The sequence below is a fragment of the Mustela erminea genome, chromosome 2, assembly GCF_009829155.1.
Source record: "Mustela erminea isolate mMusErm1 chromosome 2, mMusErm1.Pri, whole genome shotgun sequence".
In the NCBI taxonomy this organism is placed as follows: Eukaryota; Metazoa; Chordata; class Mammalia; order Carnivora; family Mustelidae; genus Mustela; species Mustela erminea.
In genome coordinates, this window is record NC_045615.1 from 132,578,579 (window position 1) to 132,593,452 (window position 14,874).

Consider the following 14,874-nt stretch of genomic DNA (forward strand, 5'->3'; position numbering starts at 1 on the left):
ATCTGAAGTTGCTAACCTGGGTAACTGCCTGCGTGCTGACCTCTTCACACGGTAAGACTACTACTTAAAATCGAAGGATACCATTTAAGATTTCTGTATTACTGGGTGCAGGACAGTTTCTCTCACTCCCTTAAAGTTGCTGTTTGTTGAACTTACTGGCAGATCTGGGAGACCCTCATTTGCTAGTTAGTAAAGGTAATACTTCCAACGTTCCAACAGTATTATTAACCTCACTGTACAGAAAGAAGAAACTGAGGCTCAGAATGGTTAAGGGAGTTGCCAAGAACCATAGGGAGCAAACAGCAGAAATCCAAACCCAGGTTTGACTCCAAACCCATCCTCTTTCCCCACACATCGCTCTGTCTCCCTCCATCTCACGGCCCTAGCAAGAGTTGTAATGACTTCTACCGATTTCTAATGAAGAGAACTCAATCCTGTACTCCTCTGTTCCTATCATTTGCTCCAGGTTCTTACTCAGAATACACTCCTGGGTATTCTGAGAATACCTTAGAATCCCCACGCTTCTGCGGACCTGAAGCTGCCCTGAATGTTTCTGCACAAGCCCTCGTGGACGCGTGTGAGTGGGGGGCTGGAGAGAGGGCCCTGGCATGGCCAAGCTGCTTTCACTCCAGGATTTAGCTGTTGCAAAATTAGTTATCCAAAAACCTGGCATTCCTGATTTATCTTTTTAAAATCTTCTTAGGAAATGACAACTGTGGACTAATAGGATCAGAGCCGCCTAATCCAAGGTGAGTTTTCTGGTTTGTACCCTCAACTTAGTAGTCCGTCCTCATGATCCACGCTTTCCAGCTGGCCAGCTTGCTACCGTGCATTTGTAAGCGTCGTGCCCACGCACGCATGTGGGGCTCTGGCAGACACCTGCGGGTCACCGAAAACCCCGGCAGCCCGATGCGCTCTCTCCCAGCTGAGGTCGGACAAGGGAACTCTCTGCCTGTTTCAGCTCTTGCGCTGTAGCAAATGATCTCTCCGTGTGCCACGTTTTTCATATTTGTGGGCGTTTCGTTGGTGGGCTTGCCATTTAAACGGGACCCCGAGCGCAGAGCCGGAGGGCTGTCTGGTGCTCCTGTGTGCAGGAAGGCTGCGATGAGCCTCAGGGAGAAAACACGGGTTGGGTAAGCCTCATTCACAGAAGGATACAGTGCGGCTGGCTTTGAGTTGTGTTATTCCGACGCTATTAAATTAGTCTCTTTAAACAAAAACATACATAAATATGCATCGATCTGTTGAAAAAAATGTGACCAGAGGTCCTCAGAAACCCAGCTCCGTATTTCCCCGAGGGGTGACGCTTCAGGATTCGCTAATTCAGCGTCGACAGTGACTTTATAGAAAGTAACTACAATGAACTGTGCAAACTGTATTTTTCGGGTGAAAAGGGTAATAAACTACATCTAGAGTTGAAAGGCTTGGATTATAACTCTAGCTCTGCCCCAGGCTTTGACTGTCCTGATTTCAACCTCTTTGTCCATAAAGTGGGAAAATTAGTATTTGTTGGGAGAGGTAAAGATAAATTGAGATAATCCTAAATGTGCTTTTTAAAAAGTAGGAAGTCCTTTAATGATGTCAGTAGTATATTTCTGTATATTTGGCACTTAGAACGTCTCAAGGTATTTTTAACATGTCGTAATTATTTTACTTTGGAAGTTATTTTCTAAAATTACCACATTTTATGATTCTAAGACCCACATTTTTTCATATTTGCTTGTTCAAAGAGAATTCTAAGGGGCAATTATGATTTGCAGTGTTTTTTTTTCCTTTTTAGTGGAATACAGAATGCTGTTGCATCTTGCATTCAGTGGGGTCTTAAATGAGATGACGTACGGGATTTTACATCCACCCTCCCTCGGGAGCTCTCTCACCCCGTGCTGACCACAAGCTTTCTAAACCAGGGTGCTGGCCCTAACCTGCCACCTTCTCTGGGAAGACAGTTCCCCAACATCTTCCTTCTTTCAATAATGTCTCAGCTTTTCATATTCCTGATCCAAATATCATTTCCTTCTGTGGCGTTTTACTTTTTTTTTTTTTTTTTAAGATTTTATTTATTTGACAGTGAGAGAGAGAGGGACAGAGAGAACACAAGAAGGGTACAAGCAGGGAGAGGGGCGGAGGGGGAGCGAGAGAGAGAGAGAGAGAGAGAGAGAGCGCGCGAGCAGGAACCAACTGAGTAGGAACCAACGTGGGACTCCATCCCAGGACCCTGAGATCACGACCTGAGCCAAAGGCAGACACTTAACTGACCGAGCCACACCAGTGTCCCTGTGGCCTTTTTGCTTTTAACTTACCTTCACTTTTTTCTAAAAAATTTTTTCAGTGGACTCTCTGACTTCTGGTGTGATAATGTAACACCGAAGGTTGGGGCTGAGGCTCCTCCCTGAGGAGACAGTATTTAACTGCCCACATCGGGGCAGTATTTAACTGCCCACGACTCTTGTCCAGGAGCCCTTGCTTGCATGTGGCTGACAATCAACAAGTCTTTGCTGACTCCTTGACACAGGATACAGCAACCCAGGCCCGGTCAGGTGGTGGGGGAAGAGCACCTTCCCCAACCTCTTTCTTCCCGGTAAGGTCCGCACGTTCCTGTCCCCTTTCATAGCTGCCCAGGGAGCTAATTTGCCTCTATATTCTAATAGGCTCACTTGAAGTCCCACTTCTAGAACTGCTGCCAGGTATGAGTGCTTATTTCAGGGAAAAACTCAAAAATTAAGAAACCAGGAATCTCAAAGTCATTCAACAGCACAACTCGGGAGCAGCCGAGACGGGACTAAAATCAGTGTCCTAGCTCTGACCTGGGGCAGGCGTCCCTATCGTCTCTTTAAGCTATTTCCTCTGAATGCCACTTTCTCCTCTGTACTCATCCATCCTGCTTGGCTGTAAGGAGAGCCATTTCACAACACACGGGTGGTTTCTACTGCAGGAAGGTCCCAGGTCCCCGGTCCTCCCCTGGGAATGCTCTGGCTTTTAGAACAACAGAGGCCTACTGGAACCGCTGGGAAACCCTGCCAACGATTAGAGAAAATGCATCCCAAATTATCCAGGAGAACTACTGCTTGCAAAGCACTCCTGTTACATATAAAACCAGATGGCTTTTTACTTTGAACTTCTCTTTTTCACTACTTTATCTACTTTATTACTTGCTACACTTTTCTTCAAATGGCTGTCTCTAAATAACAGACCCCTTCCCCCAAATTCATAGCTAATGGAGTGAAAGGTGGACTCGTAGGTGATCACCCACAATCTGGTCTGTTGTTTAGCCAAAGACGGAGGTTGAGCAGTATGGGGAAGGGGGCAGTGATGCCTTTGCTTCAGGTTTTCGTTGTAAGCAACATGTTTGGATGTCCAATGCTAAGGCGTCCCTATGTAATGAGTACATGAGTTAAGTAATCTTTTTTTTTTTTTTTTTTTTAAGAGAGAGTGAGAGCATGTGTGCGCACAGGGAAGAGAAGGAAAGGAGGGACAGAGGGAGAGAGAGAATCTCAAGCAACTGGAGCCTGACATAGGGGTCGATCTCACGACCCTGAGATATGACCTGAGCCAAAATCAGGAGTCAGAGGCTTTACTGACTGAGCCACCCATGGACTCCTTAAATAAGTAAATTTTTCTTGAATTTTATGCTACTTTTTTTCTATTCATAACTGACAGATTTTTTTCTTTTTTAGATTATTTTTAATTTTTTAATAAACATATAATGTATTTTTAGCCCCAGGGGTACAGGTCTGTGAATCGCCAGGTTTACACACTTCACGGCACTCACCATAGCACATACCCTCCCCAGTGTTTTTTCTTTTTTCATAAAGATTTTATTTGAGGGAGAGAGACTGAGAGAGCACGAGTGGGGAAAGGGGCAGCGAGAGAGAGAGAAGCAGGCTCTCCACGGAGCAGGGAGTCTGACTTGGGGCTCAATCCCGAGACCCTGAGCTGAAGGCAGACACTTAGCCCACTGAGCCACCCAGGCACCCAGACAAACTGATTTTCATTCATTTAGCTGGGTTTCAGTATGGATTATTTACTGAAATCACAGTTCTCCACGTGAAATGGCTTTTGACTCAAGTTTAAGGAGGGAGCTTTCAACAGGGCTGGACTGCTTACCCTAACAGTGGTGACGACAGCCTAATTTCAACAAGTATCATTCAATATTGGACCACCTAGAAAGCTCAAGAAACTGCAGCATTTTCATCTTTCGGGGAAACAGAGACAGTGATTAGTGGCAGCTCAGCAAGGAGTTATCCATGACAGACTTCCCCTGGTACAGATAAATGGGAGGAGGATAAATCGCAAATTTACTTGGTATTTGCTGAGGACGAGCATTCAGGACTGGAAATTGGACATCACTACTCTGGACAATTCTGTTACCTGTCCTCGCACGGTGAAACTCTTAGCCACAGTTCTGGATGGCTGATGTGAGGATCTAGAATTCACTGATCCCCAGGACACTATTTTCTCCCCCAGGGAAAGAGGAACGATGGGGAGCAAGATGGAAAATACCCCTTTGGGGATAAAACTCCAAGTTAATTAACCATAATTTGTGGAATTGTGAGAGCTGTAAACTCCCACAGCGTGTTAGCTCCGGCCCCCTCTCTTGGATCTGGGCGAACCCAGTGGAGTTCTGTGGCCACTGCACTGAGTTCGACCCATGTCTCCTGTGGTCGCTGTCTGCCTGGCAAGGGAAGACTGTGACCTTTTATCTAACCCCAGGGCTCAAGTGCAAAGGGAGAGAAAGGGTTAACTTCATCTCTTCCTTCTCCCCCACAATACAACTGCACTAAATCTAATTCCGAAATACTCTGAACCAAAACTCTGGTCCATTTGGGAAAGCTTTTAAATCAAGGGATGGAAGGAAAATAAATTTCTGATCTGACAATTCTTAACGCTTGCTGTTGTTTTTGTTTTGCACGTGTACTAATAATCAAGAAGGCAGTAGTCTTCACTATTTCCTTCTTTTTAAGTCAGCTGCCAAACTGGGTGGTTCAAAGACACTGAGTCAGGAAAAGAACAAACTTTCTATTTACATTTATATATCAGCCTTAAAAATTTTAATGTGTTATATACATCCTATTTTGAACACACTATATTAGTATAAGTAGGACATGTATGTAATTAACCAATAAATGTGTCCACTGGTGGATATATGTTCAAAAATTTTTATCAATGGGCTGCATGAAGGAAAGGGTTTGAAGTTACCGTTCTAGCTAATGATCTTACCATCTTTTGTAAGTCACAGACATGTAGGAAATGAATTCAAAAACATAAGCAAAATCAGTCGCTTTTTAAATAGCAAAAAAAAAAAAAAAAAGGCTTTGCAGCCCAGAGAAGATCTTGCCATAAAGATGACTTTACTACTCCACAAATCTAGTGTCTCTAAGAGGCAGGAAATGCCTGCTTCGCCAGGGGGCACAAATAGTGTGGGATCAGCTTAATTACTGGTCTGTCTTTAATCTCTTCTTTTCAGTTTACAGTTGCTTATTAACTTTAAGGAGGAGCCTGCATGCTAAAAAGAGACTATGCCTGTTGAAACTTAACAAGAGTGACAAGAAATTAACGGAACAGAAGAGACCACTTGTTTAGTTCTACTCACATCCCCCCTCTGAAAGCAACATTCCACTTTACTCTCTACTACTAATAAAACACATATAACAAAGTCTTTAAAAATACAAGAGCTGCTTGTAAAAGAGAGGAACACTTTTTTTAATGAAAACCCAGGCTCATGGCACTTGGCCTACTGGATTCTCCCATCAAGTCTGGAATCATTTTTACATGGTTAGAGACATCTTTGAACAGGACAGTGGTCTCCAGGCCTACAACTGACTTAAACATAGACAGGACACGGCTGGGAGTTCATCCTGAAATTTCCATTTGGCCCTGGAAGGTGAAGGCCACCCCGTGCACGTGCCTGTTTTTCCCAACTTTTGTCCCTTGCTCGCCAAACTGAAAAATAGACACTTACACAAGCTCGCACGCACGTGCACGCACACACACACACACACACAGAGCTGAGACAATGGAAAGGAAGGATCTGCAGGTGGCTTGCAAGGAGAATGGCACGGTACCTGGGATGCTCTCCAATTTCCGTCTGAGCTCTTCATTTTCTTGTTGCAGGGAAATAACCTCTTGCTCCAGCTCCTGGCACCTCGGACAGTAGCCTTCCTCTTCCTCCTCTTCCTCCTCTTCTGGCAGTGTGGAAGAGGATGGGTGACCGTGGGATTCGGAGGTCGCCGGGGAGGTCCAGCCACCTAGTGTGTGCACGGGGGAGGTTGACAGAGGATCCACGTCGGCCAGATGGCCGTACTCACTGACCGATGAGGTGTTTGGAGTCGGGAAACTCCCTGAGAGCAGGTAATTTTGTAGGGAGTCAGTGAAAACCCTCAAAAAGGCAGAAGTCTGTTGTTTCCTTTGCATATATTGCATGTCTACATCTACGTTATCAGAGGTCTGACTGTGGACCCCTTTCCCGATGGGACACTGCTCCTGTCTTTCGGTATAACTCGAGCCTTCCTGCTTTACACAAGAAATCATGGATTGGGAATGGTTGGAGTCCAGAAGCTTTCCTCCACAATTTAAGAGACTAAGAACTCGACTGCATTGCTGGGCAAAGGCATCCAAGATCATTCGACTCTCTGAAACACATGAAAAGACACATCAGAGACGGATAGCCAAAGACAAGGGGAAGGGGGTAAGTGAGGGCCTCAGCGTTGAGCATACCATTCAAAAATATTAAAAATATGTATTTCTACTTTCCAACCCAAACTAAGGGGACGAGATAGGATGCATTAGCTTTCTGTCATTCTGCAACCAGAGGGGTGCCTGAAGAGTTTTCCCCACCCCCTCCCTCCGGGAAATGGCAAGACTGTGTCTTTGGGCACCACATAGAGATTTCCATAGCTGTGGCATTAACTGGCCTGCACAGGTCTGAACCCACAACTTTGGCTTCATTAATATCCTTACTCTAATGAATCGAGCCAGTCACTGCCGACTCAATTCCTCATTGATAGGAGGGCTTACAGCAATCATTACTTCTATTTCTGGAGTGCCCTCATGCCCTTGCTATTAATCAGCTGATACGGTCCCTGCCGAGAGTACATTGCTCCCAGATGCAAACTGGAGAAGAAAGATAAGTCCTTTTGAAGAGCTCACTAGACATCTAAGGTAAAACAAAGAGTGGCCTATAAGGCAAACGATGACAAGCCCAAAAGCAAAACCGTGTTAGCCAACAACTGTGTTCACTACGTTTTCTTGTCATTTATCTGTGAACTTGGATTTCTCGTCAGGGCCCATGTTTAGGCCAATCTGTGTCAGTATCATGCAGAAAGCAGCAGTGTCTCTCCTTAGAGCCTCTTCCATTAGATTGTCAAGTCTCTTAAAATGGCATGTGTCGAGAGTGATGGTTAGTTCACAGAAAAGTATTCAAAAGCATATGAACTGTCAATCAATGAAAACTAAAAACCAAGTGGAAAGCAATCAGTTTAGAAAAACAAGCAAAACCCCCTCAAACCGTGAAAACATGTTTTCGTGTTGTCTGAGGGTCTTGAAAATTTACCCCAAATGCAAATGTCACAAGGTATGTTCTCTTCTTTCCAGACCACCTCTCAGAATGGACTATTTATAAAATCAGAGCGATGCTCTCTAAGGCTTACGTGGAGGTGGTGGATGCCTCTCATCTTCTCTCCTCCCTCCCCAGGATAATGGCCACAAAATACTGCAGATCTGAGATGCCAGCAACTATTTATGATAGAAATTTAACTAGCTACTTGCTGTCTCTGAACATGTTGATCAGCTGTATTTGGGGGGGAATAAACTTGAAAAATGAAAAATGGTGAGATGTTTGAGGGCTTCTATGGGGACAGCAAAGTATACACTGACTATATGCAGGGCCTCTTGTAAACGAATAGGTCTTACTTTAGAGCATTTCACATATCCTTGGCTGGGGTGGCTAGAGTACTCTGGGCAGGCTGCGAGTCCACAAGGCTGTTTTCTTCCCGGCCCAGAGCTTTCCCACTCTTAGGACCAATACTACCCTTAGACACAGGCAGGGGGACCCGTACCCTAACCGTCCTCCTCCATCCCACCCTCTCCCCATGGTGAGGTACCCAAGATCCAGGAATTCCTTACTCAAACTGCTTCGAGGGCCTGTGTTGGACTCTTCCCTGAGCCATTCTCCCACAGACAGACCATGGTGCCAGAGCCTGGAAGTTTGGACTGGGGCATCCATTCCTGTGTATGTGAGGTTCCTCCTAGTGGAAGATGAAGCTGGGGGTGGGGAGAGAAGGCCACGGGCTGGCTGAAAACTCCAAAGTCAAATCTGGTCACATTAAGAAGGTGTATTTATCAGGACAGGTGGATGGAACATATTTTATTTAACAGTTAGTTAATTATTTAGATATATGGTATGTAGGCCTGAATTTGCACTCTTGTCCTAAATCCCACAAATATTAGGTACAGGTCTGTTTTTTTAACACAATGATTTTTGAGTCCTGAAGGAAGAACCAGATGTCAGGTACAGTTTCAGGCTAGAACTGATTGATGCGCTGGGAACTTCACTGAAGCAGCAGCAAGGATAAAGTCCACTCGCTCTCTGGGAGAAAAAGGGATGTGGGTATGGGCAGCATGTTTGCTGGAACTGATGCCTCTGCGCCCTGCCAGGTGGAAGGGAAGAACTGTGCTCACGATTTAAACCAAAAAGTAGCAGGGGAAGACCTCAGATATGTGGGTGTTGTTTCTTTACATTGACCCAAACCAAATAAAGTAAATGGTTGAACCATACAAGAGGGAGAACTTAAGATGATGTTGCATTCTCATCTTCACTTCCAGGTTTTTGTTCTTTTATTAGTAAAATCAAAGGATGATATTGATTGGGAATTTTCAATTCTAGCACACTAGCAGTTTCCATTCATTTTAATCCTATAATCCCATTCCAGACCTGAAGTTGTATTTACTGTTTGCATTTTAATCAGCACAGTCCCAAATGATTTACATCCTATACACTTCTAACATAACCTTGATGAAAGGAGCAAAATATGAAAAGAAAGGCTAAAATAGAAGTGCCTATAAAGAATTGCTTGAATGTATTTGTTCCATGTCCTAAGGCACACTCAGTAGCTTTCATCATATTGATAAATCATATTAGGGTATACATTTTAAGGGGAAAAAAAACTCTGACTTGGGGATAAGCATGATTTGTTTTTTTAATTGAAGGATAAACTTGTAATATGCTGAGAAAAAATCATTATGTAATACGCTACATTATGAAGATAATGTATTAAAATGCGATCAGAATATCAGAGAGTAGCTACAACCATAAAACAGTTCTTGCCTTCAGTTTTTAAAAAATGCTTCATTCTGAATTTGTTCTGAGAACTGACAGATGCAAAAATAGCAACCGTAAGCCTTAAAGTTGAATTTCTCTTCTTTTTAGTAACTTAAAACATTGAAATAGTGTTTTCACATCAATACGTGGAAGAATATGATGAAAAATATTACTATTACACTTGGCAGAAAACAGCACATCTTTCTACTTACTCCATATTGCAGCCAGCAATACTTTAGCTTTCCAGACAGAATATAATTAGAAATGCAAGTACTGTGCAATGCCCATTACGCTAAGAAATGGAGAAAAGTTCTGTTTTCATATGAACACAATCGAATGGTCACTGACCCATGATTCTTAATTGAGCGAAGTGTGAACATGTATTTTGAATTTTTTTTAACTGCTTTCCCCCCCTAGTTACAGAATGCTCCACGCAAGCAATGGCAAGGAAGTACAAAGTCAACAGTTTACAAAGGGGCTTTAACACTACCTACTTTATTCCTAAGTTCTCTAAAAGTAAACACTGCAAAATGTTAATAAATCACAGTCATGAAGCACTGTAAAGTGACCACTTGTAATTTATTTTGCTCTGCTGTGCAATCTGTTGGGATAATATCATGTTGCAAATTGTGCCTAGTCTGATTCCAAAATCTGAACCCGTGATTATTTTTTTAATTAAAAAATTCATTTCTAGAAATTCTTCTAAATTTAAGTGGTTTAATCCATCCTAAATCTGATAAGTGAATAAGGGATGGGAACTCAGCAATCAAACCCAGGCGCCTTTTTGAATGTCCTTCTTTGTAAGTAAAGCCTTGAATGGAATTTGTCCATCACAGCCTATACCCAAGAGTATTCTGTTACCATGAAGGAGATCACAGTCGTCGAGATTAGTGGTAACCTTTTGATTTTAGCCCAGCGAAGAGTGAAATATATTAATATGAAAAATGCAGAAGCAGAAAAAAAATTTTGTGATCTACTATCACGTATCCATACGTTTTATCTACCAAAAGGATTTCCAGCTAGTTCAAAATAGATGATTTCCTTAAAACATTAATATAACTTCTGAAGAGAGGACTTCATGGCATAGAAAATAGAAGTTAGAAAATGAAAGCATCTTTGGGAGCATCACCCTTGTCTTAAATCAATGAACTATGTCTTTTAAAAAAAAGGCCATCCAATTTTTTTTCATAATGGCAAACATCAACACAGCAAAACAGGATGCAATTTTTCTAAATAAATAAATCAATGATGTGTCAAAAATTAACAGATGAGTTAATATACTCGGTGCTATCAAAACCAGATGGTGCTTCCTAATATTCATCCTGCTCAGTCAATCCCTGAATATTTTCTGGACCATCGGTATATAAAATAGGATGCTGCTATTTGTGATGGCAAACAAAAGCAATCATGCCTGCCAAGCACATACTATAACAGGCAGCATTTCAGCTCTGCTAGACAGAAAGTAATTAGAATGCTTTTAATGTCCAAAAGAATGATGCTGATAGGCTGCCACAGATGTGTAGATTTATGAATATTTATATGGTGGTTTATAGCTGACACTTTTATCAGTTGAAGAAGATAAAATATCTGCCTGACTCAAAAGCTTGACAGTCAGGTTAATAAAATCTCATTAAAGAGAATGACCTATGCAATTATATAGGATTTATTGTAATTCATTTTTGATTGTACTCTGCTTAAAGATGCAATTTCCCATTTCCTGATGCCAAATTTAGGCTGCATATCAAGATCTACGTGGGTTTTAACTCTAAGCCTCCCACAGAGGAAAAATATGCTCTTAAAACCATGGTATATTACCCCTTTTAAGGAAAATTATACTCTTCATGAGATTTTATAAGAATGCTGAAAAATCTATTTTTAATCACATATTTCTCCTCTCAATGGTTTATGGCTCTTAATGGCAAATAAGATTCACTTCAACCTTTTCATCTTTTCCCTGCATTTACTCTGGACACTCAGCTATCTCTCTTCTATCTCTGACTTGATTTATCACATGGACGTCTTGACTATTTTCCGTTTACCAGCTAACTGGAGAGGCTGCAGAACACTTTTGTGAGGGTGCAACAAGCAACTTACCACCTCCCCAGCCCCCTCCCCAGTATGCTTAAATGGTGTCTGTCTCTGCACGCATGCTCATTGGTTCAAAGTGGAAGCACTAGTTCCACAAAGAGCCAATCAGCTCTTCAGGTGACTGTCCCTCTGATGGCCACTCACATCTCTGTGCCTGTTAAGAGATGGCTTTGTCCATCAATGATTAATATTAGGACCATAATTCATGATGTCTAGTACCATGGCTTTTTTTTTTTCCCCTGCCAGACCATTTTCCTCACTGCATGGAAGAAACCCACCATCCAGTTCCCATCTTTCCAACAAGCACATGGCATCCTGTACTTGGTGCTATCAAGCTTACCTCTCTATGACCTTAAGAAAAAAAAGGAGCAGCAACAGCAGCCTTGAGAATAAAAGGAAATAAAAAATATAGGGAGTTTGATGGGACATCAGACAAAGCCCCCGTTCACTCTTTTAGACGCAATGATGTTGTGATGTCCACCTGGCAAAATTAACCAGGACAAAATTAACTAGGAAGAAACACTGAAAGAGAACATTTACAACAAGGTGAAAAGGAAAAACAAACTCCTTGTGAATGGAAGACAGCAAGGACACTGTCGGAGCAGGAAGGAGCACGGAAAAGGATAGCAAGTGGCTAGTGTAGAAAAGAGAAATGCAGGAAGAAGCCAGGTTAAAACTATGGCTGAAAAATGGAAACGAGGGGGCAGATTTAGAGTGTATAAAAGGAAGCAAAAGGTTGATTAAAGACTTCGCAGGCAGATATAAAGGGGGGAACCCCCCCTCCCCGCCAGTGAACGTGGTGGAACTAAGGTTATGCAAAGGGATAGGCAAAACATAGAAAAGGGGAAAAGAACCCAAACACCATATAAAACAAAGATAAAGCAGAACAAGGGAATAAAGATGGGCATGAATGAAGAGAAGAGTCCAAATCGAGAGAGAGAGAGAGAGAGAGAGAGAGAACACAAACCTTACTCAAAGGGGAGAACACAAAAGATTAATAAGGGACAAAATGGAAGTGGATGGGTAGCCTAACAATAATATAAAAACACAACACAATATCAGGTCAAAAGCAACTGGGGGGAAAAAAACCCCAACAACAAACCAAGCCACAAACAATAAGAACCCCTACATAAGAACCCCACTCGAAGCCGTCAAACATCTCCAAATCGGTGAGAGATGTGACGGAACAAGTCTTCACTATTACCTGTAATTAGATTTTCTTTCTCAAAACCAATCCTTCATGCGTCAAAATATTGACAAACAACAGAACATTAGCTCAGGCATCTATAACTCATTTAGAGACAATGCTCATATTTTCATCAGGACAAAAGCCTTGGATCCACCGATATGCCGAATTTGGAGGGCTCTAAAATGCCATACAAGGCCCAGAGCAGGAACTTTTCGTTCTCAGGAGCGAGCTAAACGCGGCTCTGCGCCCCGAGGGAGCGCAGAGTGCCCTTGGGTGCAGGCCCCAGGCTATGGCCTTTCTACCAGCCCACCTCCCCGAGCCTAACCCGAAGGAGAGCAGCCTTTTCCGAGGGGGCCTCCTGCAGGCTCCCGGCGGAGAGGAACCTCGTGCCCTGGGGGTGCTCCCCACCAGGCATTTCGTCAGAGCTGGGGCCCAGATGCCCCGGAGGCGCCTTGCAGCCCCATCACTCCCGGCTTGGGGGGCGGGGGGGCTTGGGCGGCGGGTCCCAAGCGCCCCGGGGAGGGGTGTCCCTGGGCTTGGGGGGGAGGGGCGAGACGTCCCTCTCCCTAAAGTCCGCCGCAGGGGCCAGCGCCCAGCGCCAGGTCCAGCCGCCTGGCCGCTGCAGAGGAGCCCGCTCTCTTGCCCCCACCGGCCGGGACTCCGGGGCGGGTAGGGAAAGAGGGCCGCCGAGCAGGGACCGCGCGCGCACGGGAAACACAAGCGCACCGAAGAAGAAAAAGGGAGCCCCAGAGCCAACCGAGTGGACCGCGGCAGAGTGAGAGTACATCAAAGAGGTGATGAAAAAGAGGATCGGAAGGTAAGGAAGGAGAAAGAGAAGGAAAAAACAGCGGAGAAGAGAGGTAAAGGAAAAGTGGAAGGAAAAAGTGCAGCCGCCGAGGGTAAAGGGAGGGCGTCCCCGAGCGCCGCCCGAGCAGCGCCTGCCTCGCCCCGAGCGGCCGCGGCCCGCCACCGTCCCGCATCCTGGGCGCCACGCCGGATCCGAGCGCGGAGCCACCTGTTAGGAGGCGCGCGCGCCGTCGGAAGCTCCGCACGCGGCGGCGCGGAATCCTCTAGAAGTTACCGCCGGTGCGTGGAGGCCTCGGGGCTGCGCTCCGACGCCCCGACTCTCTCTCTCAGCCGGGACTGCGCTCGCCCGGCTCCCGTCGCGCCCCTCCCGCCGGGCCCGGCGCGCGCGAAACGGCGTCCGCCATGCCCAGCTTCTGGTGCCCGGGCCCCCACCCCTCCCCGCGGCCGGGCGGGAAGGAAAGTTGCGCCCAGGAGTTGGTCGGTACCTGCACTGAGCTCCAGGCTGGCGCCGTCGCTGCCCGCGCTGCTGCTGCCCGTGGCGGCCGCCGGGCCCGGGCCATACCTGACGACGGCGGCGAAGGACGAGGATGAGGAGGCGGCGGGGGCCGCCGGCGGCGGCGCCGGAGTCCTCAGGTGGCCCTGGGACGCGGCGGGCGTGCAGGATGGAGACGACGACGAGGCGGCGGCGGCGGCCCGGCCGGGCCCGGGGGGGTAGGAGCTCTGCGCCTGGAACTGCTGCGGCGGCTGCGGCGGCGGCGGCGGCTCGCTGCTGCTGATGGAGACGGCGGCGTGCGGCGCGAAGGGCGGCGGGGGCGGCGGCGGCCGGACGTGCGGCAGCTCCACCAGGGTGGGTCTGTCGTAGCGCTTGGCCAGCGCCGGTCTCTTGCTGGGGAACGTCTTGAGGACGCTGTAGGGGCTGCGCTGCTTGTAGATTTTGGGGACGCTGGGCCCCTCCTCCGCCGGCTGCATCTCCTCCTCCATCCTGCGCCTCGGGGCCGGTCCCCGGTCGCACGCCCCCTCCCCGCCGGGCGCCGGGCTCCGAGGGTGCCTCCGCCTCCCGCCCGCCGGCTCTGCCCGAGTGCGCGCGTGTGGGAGGGTGTGTGCCTGTGCCTGGGCCGCCGCCGCCGCCGCCGCCGCCACTGCCGCCTGTCGCTGAGGCTGGCATCGCTGAGCCCCCGCGCGGGGGGCTGCCGCCCGAGCGCTGATTGACAGGCCGCCTCGCCAATGCCTGGAGGGAGAAAGGAGGTAAAGAGCAAGTGTTTAGGGTAATATCTGCTAATGATAATGGGGGCGGGGGCGGGGCCTGGCGCCGCCGCCGCCGCCCGTGGGGTCCGCGCGCCGGGTGTGCGCCTCCGACGGGGGGGAGGGAAGGGAAGAGCCGGATCCCGAGGGCGCGCGGATAAACAGGGCCAGGTCCCGGCCAGCGCGAGACTTTGGAGCCCCAGGTGCGGACTTGGAGGTTTTGCCGCCGCGG

At 46.7% G+C, this 14,874-nt stretch overlaps 1 protein-coding gene across 3 annotated transcripts in view; it reads right to left on the minus strand.

The window, feature by feature from the left end:
• The window catches only part of BEND4 (BEN domain containing 4), a 32,522-nt gene extending 18,039 nt beyond the window's left edge, over positions 1–14,483 (minus strand). For 2 of the 3 annotated variants that reach the window (XM_032334192.1, XM_032334195.1), the window contains exons 1-3: positions 13,886–14,483; positions 8,122–8,259; positions 6,063–6,629 (exon numbers count right to left, since the gene is read on the minus strand). In XM_032334192.1, coding sequence (XP_032190083.1) covers positions 6,063–6,629; positions 8,122–8,259; positions 13,886–14,381 — 1,201 coding nt within the window. In that variant the 5' untranslated portion in view covers positions 14,382–14,483. The remainder of the gene's footprint in view (positions 1–6,062; positions 6,630–8,121; positions 8,260–13,885) is intronic. The other variant, XM_032334194.1, reaches the window with a different exon arrangement.
• Positions 14,484–14,874: the final 391 nt, after the last annotated feature.